At 44.2% G+C, this 15,134-nt stretch overlaps 1 protein-coding gene across 2 annotated transcripts in view; it reads right to left on the bottom strand.

The window, feature by feature from the left end:
• The window catches only part of HAS3 (hyaluronan synthase 3), a 22,449-nt gene extending 7,315 nt beyond the window's left edge, over positions 1-15,134 (bottom strand). Inside the window, exon 1 of one of the 2 annotated variants that reach the window (XM_069739063.1) lies at positions 14,802-15,134. In XM_069739063.1, the coding sequence (XP_069595164.1) occupies positions 14,802-14,804 (3 nt within the window). In that variant the 5' untranslated portion in view covers positions 14,805-15,134. Of the gene's footprint in view, positions 1-2,171; positions 2,259-14,801 lie in introns of those variants that run through there. The other variant, XM_069739062.1, reaches the window with a different exon arrangement.

The following is a 15,134-nucleotide window of genomic DNA, read 5'->3' as shown; positions in this document are numbered from 1 at the left end:
GCCCTGATCTCATCATCATCTTGTGTGTTTTGGATTACATGAAAAGAGACAGACAGAATTTCACAAGCGACATCCACAGATCTGGGGTTATTTCTCCAAGATGTTTGGAACAACCTCCTGCCGAGATCCTTCAAAAACTACGTGCAAGTGACAAGTGTCGTTATGAAATGAAACTATAAACCCTGAACTTCCGCTTTCTGAAACTTTCTAAATTTCCAAGATTCCCATATCAATCTGGAATCCAATCACCTCAAGTCTTATGTGAGTAAATTCTGGGACTTGTAGTACTATAATTGTTATGGTTTAGATAATTAAAGTGGAATTTGAAAACTAATATTAGGTGCAGGGGAGGGTGGTATGTATTGCATCTCCACAAGGATGTCAGGCGGGTGGGATTCTCTATATGCATCTGTCTGCGGCCGTGTCCTCACACAATGCAGAACTGCAGGGAGCACAGCGCAAGGTCTGTGAATGGATAGAAAGCAGCAGTATATCCCCAAGCATGCAGCAAAGCCCCCACTGATAATACTCCATCCCATGCACTCATGCTCTCACCTTGCATTTACCCCTATGTGGATTATTCCTCAATTGCAGCACTGAGCATCTTCTCTCTCCCAGCAGAGGACGAGTCTGGGTGTTATTTGGTTTTCTTCTCCACACATTCTGGATCCTCTCATTACTACTGGACCTATGCAATCATGTCACCTCTGCCCCACTGCAGCTCCAGCAATCTCTGTGCACTTCATGCACTCACTGCAGCACTCTACACTGCGCCCCCTCTACTCTTGGGAATCTGTTCTTGTCTTGATCTATTCTTTCTTATGGGAATTTCTGCATTTTATACACTATTCTATGCTGCATTCCTCTTACAAAATGTATAGTTTTTCCTCTGCACCCATGTAGTTGTCCCCATCTGTCCTGCACCATACACTGCACCCATGAGAGTTTACCTTTCCTGCACCCTACATTGCACCCATACATGTTCACATTTCCTGCACCCTACATTGCACCCACATGTGTTCACCTTTCCTGCACCCACGTGTGTTCACCTTTACTGCACCCATGTGTCTCCCTTTCCTGCACCCATAATTGATCTCCTCTCATGCACCCTACATTGTGATCACCTTTCCTGCACCCACTTGTGTTCAGTTCTCCTGCACTCTACACTGCACCCATATGTGTTCCCCTGTCTTGCACCCTACATTACACTAATACATGTTCACCTTTCCTGTACCCTACATTGCACCCATACATTTTGACATTTCCTGCACCCTACATTGCACCCTAAATTTTGTTCACCTTTCCTGTACTTTACACTGCACCCATGTGTCCCCCTTTCCTGCACCCATATGTCTCCCCCTTTCCTGCACCCATATGTGTCCCCCTTTCCTGCACCCATATGTGCCCCCCTTTCCTGCACCCATATGTATCCCCCTTTCCTGCACCCATGTGTCCCCCTTTCCTGCACCCATATGTGCCCCCCTTTCCTGCACCCATATGTATCCCCCTTTCCTGCACCCACGTGTCCCCTTTTCCTGCACCCATATGTATCCCCCTTTCCTGCACCCATATGTGTCCCCCTTTCCTGCACTCATATGTGCCCCCCTTTCCTGCACCCATATGTATCCCCCTTTCCTGCACCCATGTGTCCCCCTTTCCTGCACCCATGTGTCCCCCTTTTCCTGCACCCATGTGTCCCCCTTTCCTGCACCCATGTGTCCCCCTTTCATGCACCCATATGTGTCCCCCTTTCATGCACCCATATGTGTCCCCCTTTCCTGCACCCATATGTGTCCCCCTTTCCTGCACCCATGTGTCCCCCCTTTCCTTCATTCATATGTGATCACCTTTCTTGCACCCACGTGTTCACCTTTACTGCACCCATATGTGATCCCCTCTCCAGGACCCCACATCGTGTTCACATTTCCTGCTCCCCATCATGTATCCTGCCTTGTACCTTGCACCCCTTTGGTCCCATAGGCATGTATTTATTCCTCCCCTGCATTCCCTCTTGCAATCCCTGCATACACTATTGTCCATCATGACATTGCACCCTGCACTCTTCTGCCTTCCCCTCTCCTGCGCTTCCTTCCATCACCTCCCCCAGCCCACCACCTCCAGAACAGTCACAGACCACCCTTGCACCCCATGTTCTCTGTATAGTAACTCACCCCAGCTTGTGGTCAGGCACCTCCTGTCCTCAGTCCCATGTGCTGTGGCACTGTGCACACCTCTCCTCTCCATGTGCTTCTGTGACTGCAGGATGAAAGTGAATGGTGAGCTCCCAGTGATGGTGGCAGCAGGCTCTTCCTCCTGCAGACACTGCTTTCATGACTACACTGTATGGGGAGATGTCATTCATCAGGCACATAACATGTTATATTTACAGCTGGGGATACAGGGATTTTGACAGCAGGTGCTCCCTTTATTGCTGTCTGGGAGAATATATGATATTTTTGGGTTGTTATAGGGGAATGTTACATTCATTGATCTGTGTGCATTAAGTGCATCGTTAAGCAGTCAAATCAAGTAATCAGATGATGCAAACCCCAAAATCAATTATATTGGGGACTTAGCCCCTAGTAGAATCATGTCCGCCGTATAGATTTTAGTGTTTTAGTTGCTGAGAAAAAGTGTTTTATTTCATATATAATTTGGGGGTGCTGCGGCAGACCCTTGGCATGGTGAAGGGCACAGTGCACCGTTATGCCCCCTCATTCTGCTTACCGAGCGATTCCCCTTATCATGATTAACCCAGAGCGCGGTCAATAACGAAAATGGGACGCACTCACAATGCAATTTGATGGAGTGCCACGAAGCACCCTCATTTGCATATAAAATAAAATGCCTTTTTTAAGCCACTAATGCACCGAAATATATACCACAGGTGTGAAATTTTTTTTATAGGGGTTAAGTCCTCTACATAACTGCATAAGAAGTTAAATTTGCATTTTGGGGGGTGCCAGATTCACTTACAGGTGCCGTGGCACATCATTATTGGCGCAGATCTGTATGTCGAGCGATGGCTGTGAATGTACTGGTAGCTACTCGCCATACAAGTTAGTGGGAGAGAGAGGGCTGGCGTCAGCATGTGCAGTATCAGGGAGGGCAGAGAAAAGAAGGTATAGGTAAGGAGGAAAGCGCAAGAAGAGTAAGTAGGTGCAGGATAGAAGCTGTGCTGGTACCGTGGGGGAAATAAGTATTGGATCCCTTGCTGATTTTATAAGTTTGCCCACTGACAAAGACATGAACAGTCTATATTTTTAAGGGTAGGTTAATTTTAACATTGAGAGATAGAATATCAAAAATGAAATCCAGAAAATCACATTGTATTAATTATATAAATTTATTTGCATTTTCCAGTGAGAAATATGTATTTGATCCCCTACCATCCATTAAGAGTTCTGGCTCCTACAGGCCAGTTAGCCGCTCCTAATCAATTTGTTACCTGCATTAAAGACAGCTGTCTTACATAGTCACCTTTATAAAAGACTCCTGTCCACAGACGCAATCAGTCAGACTCTAACCTCTACAACATGGGCAAGACCAAAGAGCTGCCAATGAAGACAGCAGCACACTGGATAAAGACAGATCTCACATCCAGCCTATATTACTGAGAGAGACATAGACCTCACATCCAGCCTATATTACTGGGAGAGACACAGACCTCACATCTAGCCTATATTACTGGGAGAGACACACAGACCTCACATTCAGACTATATTACTGGGAGAGACACAGACCTCACATCTAGCCTATATTACTGGGAGAGACACACAGACCTCACATTCAGACTATATTACTGGGAGAGACATAGACCTCCCATCCAGCCTATACTACTGGGAGACACACACAGATCTCACATCCAGCCTATATTACTGGGAGAGACACACAGACCTCACATCCAGCCTATACTACTGGGAGACACACACAGATCTCACATCCAGCCTATACTACTGGGAAACACACACAGATCTCACATCCAGCCTATATTACTGGGAGAGACACACAGAGCTCACATCCAGCCTATATTTCTGGGAGACACACAGACTTCACATCCAGCCTATATTACTGGGAGAGACACAGACCTCACATCTAGCCTATATTACTGGGAGAAGCACACAGACCTCACATCCAGTCTATATTACTGGGAGAGACATAGACCTCACATCCAGCCTATACTACTGGGAGACACACACAGATCTCACATTCAGCCTATATTACTGGGAGAGACACACAGAGCTCACATCCAGCCTATATTACTGGGAGAGACACACAGATCTCACATCCAGCCTATATTACTGAGAGAGACACAGACCTCACATCCAGTCTATATTACTGGGAGAGACACAGACCTCACATCTAGCCTATATTACTGGGAGAAGCACACAGACCTCACATCCAGTCTATATTACTGGGAGAGACATAGACCTCACATCCAGCCTATACTACTGGGAGACACACACAGATCTCACATTCAGCCTATATTACTGGGAGAGACACACAGAGCTCACATTCAGCCTATATTTCTGGGAGACACACAGAGCTCACATCCAGCCTATATTACTGGGAGAGACATAGACCTCACATCCAGCCTATATTACTGGCAGAGACACAGCTCACATCCAGCCTATATTACTGGGAGAGACATAGACCTCACATCTAGCCACGGTGGCTCAGTGGATAGCACTGCAGCCTTGCAGCGCTGGGGTCCTGGGTTCTAATCCCACCCAGGGACAACATCTGCAAAGAGTTTGTATGTTCTCTCCGTGTTTGTGTGGGTTTCCTCCGGGTACTCTGGTTTCCTCCCACATTCCAAAGACATACTGATAGGGAATGAAGATTGTGAGCCCCATCGGGGACAGTGATGATAATGTGTGCAAAACTGTAAAGCGCTGTGGAATATGTTAGCGCTACATAAAAATAAAAATTATTATTATTATTATATTACTGGGTGAGACACACAGACCTCACATCCAGCCTATATTACTGGGAGAGACACACAGACCTCACATCCAGCCTATATTACTGGGAGAGACACACAGATCTCACATCCAGCCTATATTACTGGGAGAGACACATACCTGACATCTAGCCTATATTTCTGGGAGAGACACACAGATCTTACATCCAGCCTACATTACTGGGAGAGACACACAGACCTCACATCCAGCCTACATTACTGGGAGAGACACAGACCCCACATCCAGCCTATATTACTGGGAGAGATAGGCATAGACCTCACATCCAGCCTATATTACTGGGAGAGACACATAGACCTCACATCCAGCCTATATTACTGGAAGAGACACACAGACATCACATCCAGCCTATATTACTGGGAGAGACACACAGATCTCACATCCAGCCTATATTACTGGGAGAGACACATACCTCACATCTAGCCTATATTTCTGGGAGAGACACACAGATCTTACATCCAGCCTACATTACTGGGAGAGACACACAGACCTCACATCCAGCCTACATTACTGGGAGAGACACAGACCCCACATCCGGCCTATATTACTGGGAGAGACACATAGACCTCACATCCAGCCTATATTACTGGAAGAGTCACACAGACATCACATCCAGCCTATATTACTGGGAGAGACACAGACCCCACATCCAGCCTATATTACTGGGAGAGACACACACCTCACATCCAGCTTATATCACTGGTAAAGTAGTGAAAAACGTACCACTCATAATTAATCATAGAATATTTTGAATATATTTCTTGAAAGTGCAGGCTATCCAAAAAGTAAAGACATTTCAGTCAAGTGCTCTTCGTCAGTTTAACAAATTGCAAAAGGCAGAACGCATATACTAACGCTGTGGGTGAGCAGCAGGCACTGCTTTACTACGAGAGACAAGGTTTTTTTTTACCACTTTATAAGGGATAGGATCCTACTTGTGCACCTTATATAGGAGTGACGTGGTACCACTTTACTGATATATTACTAGCAGAGACACAGATCTCACATCCAGCCTATATTACTGGGAGAAACTCACAAACCTAATATCCATCCTATATTATTGATGGAGACACACAGAGCTCACATCCAGCCTATATTACTGGGAGAGACACTGAGCTCACATCCAACCTATATTACTGGGAGACACACAGAGCTCACATCCAGTCTATATTACTGGGAGACACACAGAGCTCACATCCAGCCTATATTACTGGGAGACACACAGAGCTCACATCCAGCCTATATTACTGGGAGAGACGCGCAGAGCTCACATCCAGCCTATATCACTGGGAGAGACACACAGACCTCACATCCAGCCTATATTACTGATAGAGAGTGAAAAGACGTGGGCACTGCTACTCAGGTGCTCGGGTAGGTTCCCAAACCGTGTGCATATAGATAAAAAGAACCCGGCACTCAACTTTAAGTCAAACTTGTGATTTTTATTTTGTAGTACGTAAAACGTTTCGGCCTGGTCTGGCCTTCGTCAGTTACGTACTGAGAGGTGTCTGGATAAATGGAGGAGTGCTTCTATGAGCGTATGGATAAATGGAGGAGTGCTTCTATGAGCGTATGGATAAATGGAGGAGTGCTTCTATGAGCGTACGCTCATAGAAGCACTCCTCCATTTATCCAGACACCTCTCAGTACGTAACTGACGAAGGCCAGACCAGGCCGAAACGTTTTACGTACTACAAAATAAAAATCACAAGTTTGACTTAAAGTTGAGTGCCGGGTTCTTTTTATCTATATATTACTGATAGAGACACACATACTTCACATCCATCTTATTTTACTGGGAGAGACATGCAGAACTCAAATGCAGCCTATATTACTGGGAGAGACGCGCAGAACTTACATACAGCCTATATTACTGAGTGTGAAACACAGACCTCACATCCAGCCTATATCACAGGGAGAGACACACAGACCTCACATCCAGCCTATATTACTGGGAGAGACACAGATCTCACATCCAGCCTATATTACTGGGAGAGACGCGCAGAGCTAACATCCAGCCTATATCACTGGGAGAGACACGCAGACCTCACATCCAACCTATATTACTGAGAGACACAGAGTTCACATCCAACCTATATTACTGAGAGAGACAGGAGCTCACATCCAACCTATATTACTGAGAGAGACACTCCCACCAGAGAAAAATATGAATATTGGAACAGGCTACAAAATGCATATTGGGTACCTGAAAATGAAACAAGGAATGATGATTGCAGACTAAAACCAAATGCAACTTTATTAAATAAAGATAACCACTAACATATATGTTATATATATGTTATTTTATTCCATGTTAAAGGAGTCCATGTGCTCAGTGTGAACCCGCTTTCATCTGTGAAGAAGACAGGGCGCCAGTGGCGAATTTGCCAATCCTGATGTTCTGTGGCAAATGGCAAGTGTTCTGCACGATATTGGACTCTGAGCACAACCCCCATCTGTGGACGTCGGGCGCTCAGACCATCCTCATGGAGTCTGTTTCTAACCGTTTGTGCAGACACATGCACATTTGTGGCCTGCTGGAGGTCATTTTGAAAGGCTCTGGCAGTGCTCCTCCTTGCACAAAGGCTGAGGTAGCCGTCCTGCTGCTGGGTTGCTGCCCTCCTACGGCCCCCTCCACATCTCCTGGTGTACTGGCCAGTCTCCTGGTAGCGCCTCCAGCCTCTGGACACTACGCTGATGTAAGAGGGTGGTGCTGTTATGGACAGTAAGGATCATGCTGTCACTTTGAGCCTCCACCCCCTTGTATGGCCTGATAGAATGTTCTGCGTCTCCCCTGCAATAGCCTGTGTGAATGAACTGGACTGTGCAGAGGGTGGTGGTAGAGACTGGACAGCGTGTGAGAACTGAAGCTGCTGCAGGGAGAATTTTGTGCTGTTTGCTGCAAGAGAGGACCCACAGCCTGTAACGGAGTAGACTTGTGAAATTTGACAGACTTTTCCGGGTGCAGCAAGAGTGGCTGTCCTGTGTGAGTTTGAGAAGCCACGAAGATACTGAGAAAGGGATTAATAGTTTCCAGGAGCACCTCCAGGACCCCGAAGCAAGGAGAAGACCACGTCTCACAGAGCTGGCAGAAAGCCGTGCGCACCATCGTACTGGACTGCTGGGGGCCCCCTGGGACTGGATCTGAGTCCCCAACATCACCATGAGTTTGTTCCTGTTTTGTGCACATGTCAGGGCGAAGTGTAGGCTTCAATAGTAAGAACACGGCCGCTGTGAGGCCTGCTTAGTAAAGGCCAGGGAGGTTATACGTAGAGTAGAATTATTCTTTGTTTATTGTTTGCATTTACTTGTGGGGCAAATATTGAGTCTGTAACAGTTGGAGCACCTTGCTACTTTACTGAGAAGCTAAAAAATATAACTCTTGTAAATTATCAATTTCCATTGCATACCCCTGTTGCCTCTTCCTCATCCACTTCATTCCTTGCCTTCCAATAAATCTACCCTTTGTTGTTTGCACCTCATCTTGTGTACGGTAGTCTTCCTGCACTGTGGTGGTTCCCCATCCTTCGCTTCACTGACAGACACAGCAAACCTTCTTGCCACAGCTCGCATTGATGTGCCATCCTGGATGAGCTGCACTACCTGAGCCACCTGTGTGGGTTGTAGAGTCCATCTCATTCTACAATAAGTGTGAAAGCACAACCAACATTCAAAAGTGACCAAAACATCCACCAGAAAGCATTGGTACTGAGATGTGGTCTGTGGTCCCCACCTGCAGAACCACTCCTTTATTGAGGGTGTCTTGATAATTGCTAATAATTTCCATCTGTTGTCTATTCCATTTGCACAACAGTATGTGAAATTGATTGTCAATCAGTGTTGCTTCCTAAGTGGACAGTTTGATTTTCTTGGTGTTATAGTCTGGTGTTTAAGTGTTCCCTTTATTTTTTTGAGCAGTGTATAAAATAACCTGCCATGTCATGTAGATCAGTATTGGTGCTAACCGAGCAGGGACCCACAATGAAATTCAGATTAGGTCTTAGATATTTCTACAGCCGAAAACCTGCAGTCGCCATTGCTCTCTATACCAAAACTTGGAGCGAGACGCCCTCTCCATTGTGTCTAGCGCTAGGAGTGAGTTCAGACTCGGAAAACTGTACATGTGTTTTGCTGAGAATTGATCATTTCCTTATACCTGCCAATTTGGAATTTACGGAACGGGCTGTTCTTCCTCAGCCCTAAACAAATCCGAAGTTTTGGAAACGTGCCGCGCCCTTCTGTATAACAGCGCTCTGACATAACACCTTCAGGGACATAAGACCTTCAGGGACTAATTAAAATTTTTATTGATGATCCCCAGTGTTTTACCTCTTACAGGCACAAAGTTGGCACCGGATATTTAGAAGAGTATGTCGGTAATTAACACGAACATTAGATATCATTACATGGCAAGATACTTCATGAAATATGGAAACTCCCAACTTACTGGAGACAAGAAGAACTGGGGCTAAAACATGAAACTATGCTGAGCTAGAATCAGGAACAGACCGCGATCTGTGATGGCTGCAGACACCTAATCTTTAGGATGCTGAACCACTCCTTGCCCTTTAAGGGAGTGTTCACACTCAGTCTATTTGCTGAGTTTTTGGAGCGGAAACTCTACAGAATCCTTCTTAAGAACTCAAAACTCTTCAAAATCTTGGAGTTTCCACTCAGTTTCTGCTCTGAAAACTCTGCAAAAAAAGACCCCATGTGAATACAGCCTAAGGATACGAGCACAAAACTCAGGCAAAACCCACTGAGTTTTTCAAGCAGGAAACTGGCACCTTTTTTTTCTCCCCCCTAGTGTCTTTTGTATTCTTTTAGGTAGTTTTCTAAGAGTTTTTCATGTTGATTTTGGCTACCAACATTTTTATAGGTTTTTCCCATAATTTTTGTTAGGGTAATTCTTTTTACCTACTGTTGTTTTCAAGTTGTTTTTTTTTATTGAAAAATTAAGGAAACCGTTTGTTTGTTTGTTTGTTTGTTTGTTTGTTTGTTTTTAAGGAAAATAGATGGCAAAATGCTCCAAAACATGTCCAGGTGTCTTCTATTCTAAGAGCCTGTTGAGGTTTCCCAATTACTCGTATTATAAAATAGAAAGCGTTTTCTGGGTAGGAAATGCCAGAAAAATCGACAGGTCACTTTTTCAAGCTCTTGGTATTTTAAGAAACCTGAAGTGCTTAAAAGACATTCAAAAGCGAGAACATGCGTAAAGCAACTCATTTTTACATACAAATGCATTATGTTCTTTTATTTTGAGAGTTTTTCCATGGCGGTATCCGTCTAAAAAAAGACAGTGTGCACATAGCGTTTGGAAATTTTCTGCTCAGTTTCAGCTCCAAAAACGCCCTGAAAAACTCAGTGTGCACGTGGCCTTTTTTTTGGAAGAGGTTTTTTTTTTAGCTTTTCCGTTGACTTGTATCGTACAATTGTTTTTTCTTTTCGGAAACAACCAGTGAATACTCACTGGATGGAAACTCCAAGTTTTTGATAAGTTTTGAGCTTTTAAGCTTTGTTCACATACAGCGGTTTTGCCTAGCAGTAAAAATTTAGGTTTTGCTTTGTTTGTGCTGCTTTTTTCAGTGCAGATTATATTTGTCTACATTTTTAATAATTGTTTTCTCCCAATATGGAGGGAAAAAACCACTGCAAAAAAAAAAAAAACAGGAAAACCTGTCTGTTGTTTTTTTTTGCACTTTCTGATAGAGTGAAAAAAAGCTGCAAAAATACCGAAACAATTGACAGGTTGCAGATGTAAAAAACGCTGCAGTTCTCAAATTCAGTCAAGAAAAAAATGACAAGCGTGTTCATGAGGTTTCTGATATCTCATAGCTTTTTCAGGACTATAAAAAAAAGCATCTTCTTTTGTACAGAAAAAAAAGCAGCAAAAAAACGGTGTGTGAACATTGTCTTAAATGCGTTGTGTGCACATGGGCATACAAAGTCAATGGGAAAGCTTAAAAGACATTTTTTGGCGAAACAAAATTAAAACAAAATGCTAGTGGTTTCTACAAAATTCAATAGAATGAAAAATAAACGACAGTAGAAAGACTTCACTAAATCCACAGGAAAACCTTCCAAAAACCTGCCAGTAAAAATATAAAACTTGGAGAGTTTCTGCTCAGTTTTCCTCTCCGAAAAAGGCTTCAAGTTATTTGAAAAATATGAATGAATATGAAGATTCTTTCAAGTATTTCATAGCAATTTTTCAACTTTTTCCCCCGCCTGGACTGATCTTTCATTTTAAAAACTCAGGTAAAATGTGTCTTCAGTGAATACAGATTTTCCCTTTGCTGAGATAGATGATGACAGCTGGTGCTTATAAGATTCTATGGATAACTGTAAATGTCTGAGTGTTCCACTAGCTCCTCCCTCTCCATAGAATTTTAAAAGCACCAACTGTCATCTATCTACTTGTTAAAGGGGCGTCTCAATGCACAGTCTGACACTGGATTCTGATTGTACAGTGTCAGAACACGCCCCCATAACTGGAAACACCCAATTGCCAATTTGATTAAACATTTCTATGAAGAGCTGAGCAGATTGATATATCATTTTATGGGTAAAGTTTTAGGATAACTAGTATTTTATTTGTCTCAATCACTGCTCATTCTGTGTTAAGGAGTCCAGTGGGCGGTCCTACTAAGTGATTGACAGCTATAACTGCGTGGGACCGCCCACTTGGCTCCTAACCACAGAATATGCAGGGATTTAAATGACTAAAATACAAGTTACACTGAATCTTTCCTTGTAGAACTATACATATGAATCTGTTCGGCTCCTCCTGTTCTGTAACATCCTGCCTGCGGAGCAGACGCCAGGTTCAACGTGACAGTTTGCCCGTGAGTCATGGCACGTACATCATTGGATGTTACGTAAGTCCAGTTTCCACAGGAACCCTTGGTTCTAACTATAATTAAAGTTTGGTTTTTGAGGGCCATCGCCTATAAAGAAGATTTATAGAACATGTAGCTAGAGACACCTGCTTGTGGCGAGCCCTGTACTACTAACCCCTGCAGGAAGCACCAAGCGTAGGGTGGGGGCGGTAGTATATCCAGAGGTCATGTCAATTATCAAATGGTCTGAAACCAATAATTAATATAACGACACGTGTATTATAGGAGGACAATAAAGTTTCTGTATTTTCTGCTGTACTGTTTTATCTGTAGATCGGATATATGATCCTGTGTACACCTTTAAAGGGGTATTCCAACAACTAATATTGATGGCATATTGTTAGAAAACACCAGCAATATTGGATTTAGTGATGGCCCTATTGCTGGACACCCACTATTCCATGACTTGGCCCCATACCTGGTATTGCGGAACAAGCCCATGGGCTACCAAAGCTTGGAAATACCTCCTAGGACTGGCAATTCAAGACTTGGCAACTTTGCAGACTTGTCACTCTTTTGCCAAGCTGGGGGCAACTTCTTAAGATAGAAGTGGTACAGCGACTTTGCCTTGTGGAGCCTGGTGTGTCACTGTGCAGACATCGAACTAACAAAGTGGTGGTTAGGGGCTAGTGGTCTGGGGGCTGAGAGAGTCTAGATGTAGAGGGGACTGGCCTATGGGATTAGTGTACCATGAGTCTGTAGGAGTCAGCCATAGGATGTCTGCTGGGGGTATGGAAAAAGTCATGCCGGGGAGGGAAACAATGGTGGGCGACACTGGTGCTCGCAAACCCAATGAAGACTGTAATTAAATCCTATTGTGGACTATGGTAATCCCTGATTTTATGGGCAGAAATGACATGACAGTGCTTATGGCTTGTTGCCCTGCTGGCTTGAGGAATGTCCTGATAGATTTAGGAATGTCCTGGTTGATTTAGGAATGTCCTGATAGGTTGAGGATTATCCTGGTAGGCTAAGGAATGTCCTGGTAGGCTAAGGAATGTCGTGGTAGGCTAAGTAATGTCCTGGTGGATCAAGGAATGTCCTGGTAGGCTAAGGAATGTCCTGGTGGATCAAGGAATGTCCTGGTAGGCTAAGGAATGTCCTGGTGGATCAAGGAATGTCCTGGTAGGCTATGGAATGTCCTGGTAGGCTAAGGAATGTCCTGGTAGATTGAGGAATATTCTGGTAGGCTGAGTAATGTTCTGGTAGATTGAGGAATGTACTGGTAGGCTTAGGACTGTCCTGGTAGATTGAGGGGTGTTATGGTAGGCTGAGGAATGTCCTGGAAGATTGTGAAATGTCCTGGTAGGCTATGGAATGTCCTGGTAGATTGAGAAATGTTCTGATAGGCTGAGGAATGTCTTGGTAGATTGAGTAATGTTGTGATAGGTTAAGGAATGTCCTGGTAGGCAAAGGAATGTTCTCGTAGGTTGAGGAATGTCTTGGTAGGCTGAGGAATGTCCTGGTAGATTGAGGAATGTTCTGATAGGTTGAGGAATGTCCTGGTAGATTGAGGAATGATCTGGTAGGCTAAGCAATGTCCTGGTATATTGAGGAATGTCCTGGTAGTTTGAAGAATGTCCTGGTAGATTGAGGAATGTCCTGGTAGAGTGAGGAATGTTGTGATAGTTTGAGGAATGTCCTGGTATATTGCGGAATGCTATGGTGGGTTAAGGAATGTCCTGGTAGATTTAGGACTTTCCTGGTAGGCTGAGAAATGTCCTGGTAGGCTCATGAATATCATGGGGTATTGAACAATGTCCTGGTAGGCTGAGGAATGTCCTGGTACATTGACGAATGTCCTGGTATGTTGAGGAATATCCTGGTAGCCTGAGGAATGCCCTCTTTGTGCAGTCCTGAATCAGATTAAGCTTAGTAATATAAACATATAAGAAGTGGCAAGTGGGAACCCTTGAGGGCCAGGACCAAAGTGGGAAGGCTAACCTACTGTCATGTCAGTGGGAGAGTCTAAGTGACAAATCTAGTGGTCAGAGCCCTCAAGAGTGGACTCTTCGAGAGAGAAGGAAGGCCAATGAGAAATACGGTTGGAGTAAGGAAGGCAAAGCCTATGAGCGGTAGGGTATGTGTGTGAAAAAGATTGTCGCCATGAAGATTGAAAAATTGGTGGAGATTGAAAAAATGGTTTAGGAGGATGTGAAGGAAGCCAGTTCTGGGTGTGACCCCTGTAAAGCAAACAGTGATCTGAGAAAGATCTACTGTACATAGGGTTTTGTGTTTGGAAAGCCCAGGCTAGTAAGGTGAAGAAGGTGACCAGTAGACCTCACCATTGACTAGTATGACAACTGCATTATGACCAATATCAACAGAGCATTAAAGTTGTCAGTAGTGTGAAAAGAGGATATATTCCATAGCCTCACATATTAAAAAATGATGATATTATAAAAGTATATGTACAACATACAGTGTAAACTGTAACGGTGCACAGATCACCAAGTCTTGGCCTTCTCCACTGAAACGTGGCATCTAACGGCCACATCTTGGCTCTGTACAAAGCTTCCTTAGAGAAGGTCTTTTGCGTCTACTCGGACTTAATTGAGGCTCCAACTCAAGAGATCCCGGCTACAGCAATGCATTAGACAAGAAAAAAAAGAACAATTTTCGCAGAAGCTCCATAGTAACAGCCCAACAATGGCCACAATTCCGGGGTTTCAACACCGGACCTGCTCTGCATGCAGAATAGGCAGGAGCTGGCACAAGAGCGTAGCCCGGTAATTATAGGGCGTAGGTGACCGAGAACAGAACTGGGTGACCCCAGATAATCGCATTATCGTAATTTTCCCTATATATTGTATTCTATCTCCTGGTCTGGTGGAAGTTTCCAACTAATGGCTGCCAAGACATGCTGCTACTACTAGTGTGCCAGAGACTAGAACCAGAACATTTTTTAAAAGTCACTTACCATTTGCAGAATCCGGCGGGGACATATGTGAACTTTTTCGTCTTTACTTCCATAGCTCACCTCCCTCCATACTGCACGGTAGAGAAAACTTTTAATAATCTGTAATAGAAAAAAAAAAAGTATTTTTGGGCGCCTTACCTTGTGCACGGAGCGGCCCAACGGCCGAGCCCTCCTCCTGCTTTCCTACAGGGATATAAATAAAATTCCTTTTTTTTTTTTTTTTTAAACACAAAAATCTCCTTGTTTGGAGTCTGAAACTGGATCCAGGAGAGGAGAGAGGAACAGGCAGCTCATTCTCTCATCCTCCTCAACCTGGAAAAAAACCCTTCATCC

This window comes from Ranitomeya imitator, chromosome 9 (genome assembly GCF_032444005.1).
Source record: "Ranitomeya imitator isolate aRanImi1 chromosome 9, aRanImi1.pri, whole genome shotgun sequence".
NCBI classification, from domain to species: domain Eukaryota; kingdom Metazoa; phylum Chordata; class Amphibia; order Anura; family Dendrobatidae; genus Ranitomeya; species Ranitomeya imitator.
This window is presented reverse-complemented; position numbering and strand designations above follow the sequence as displayed.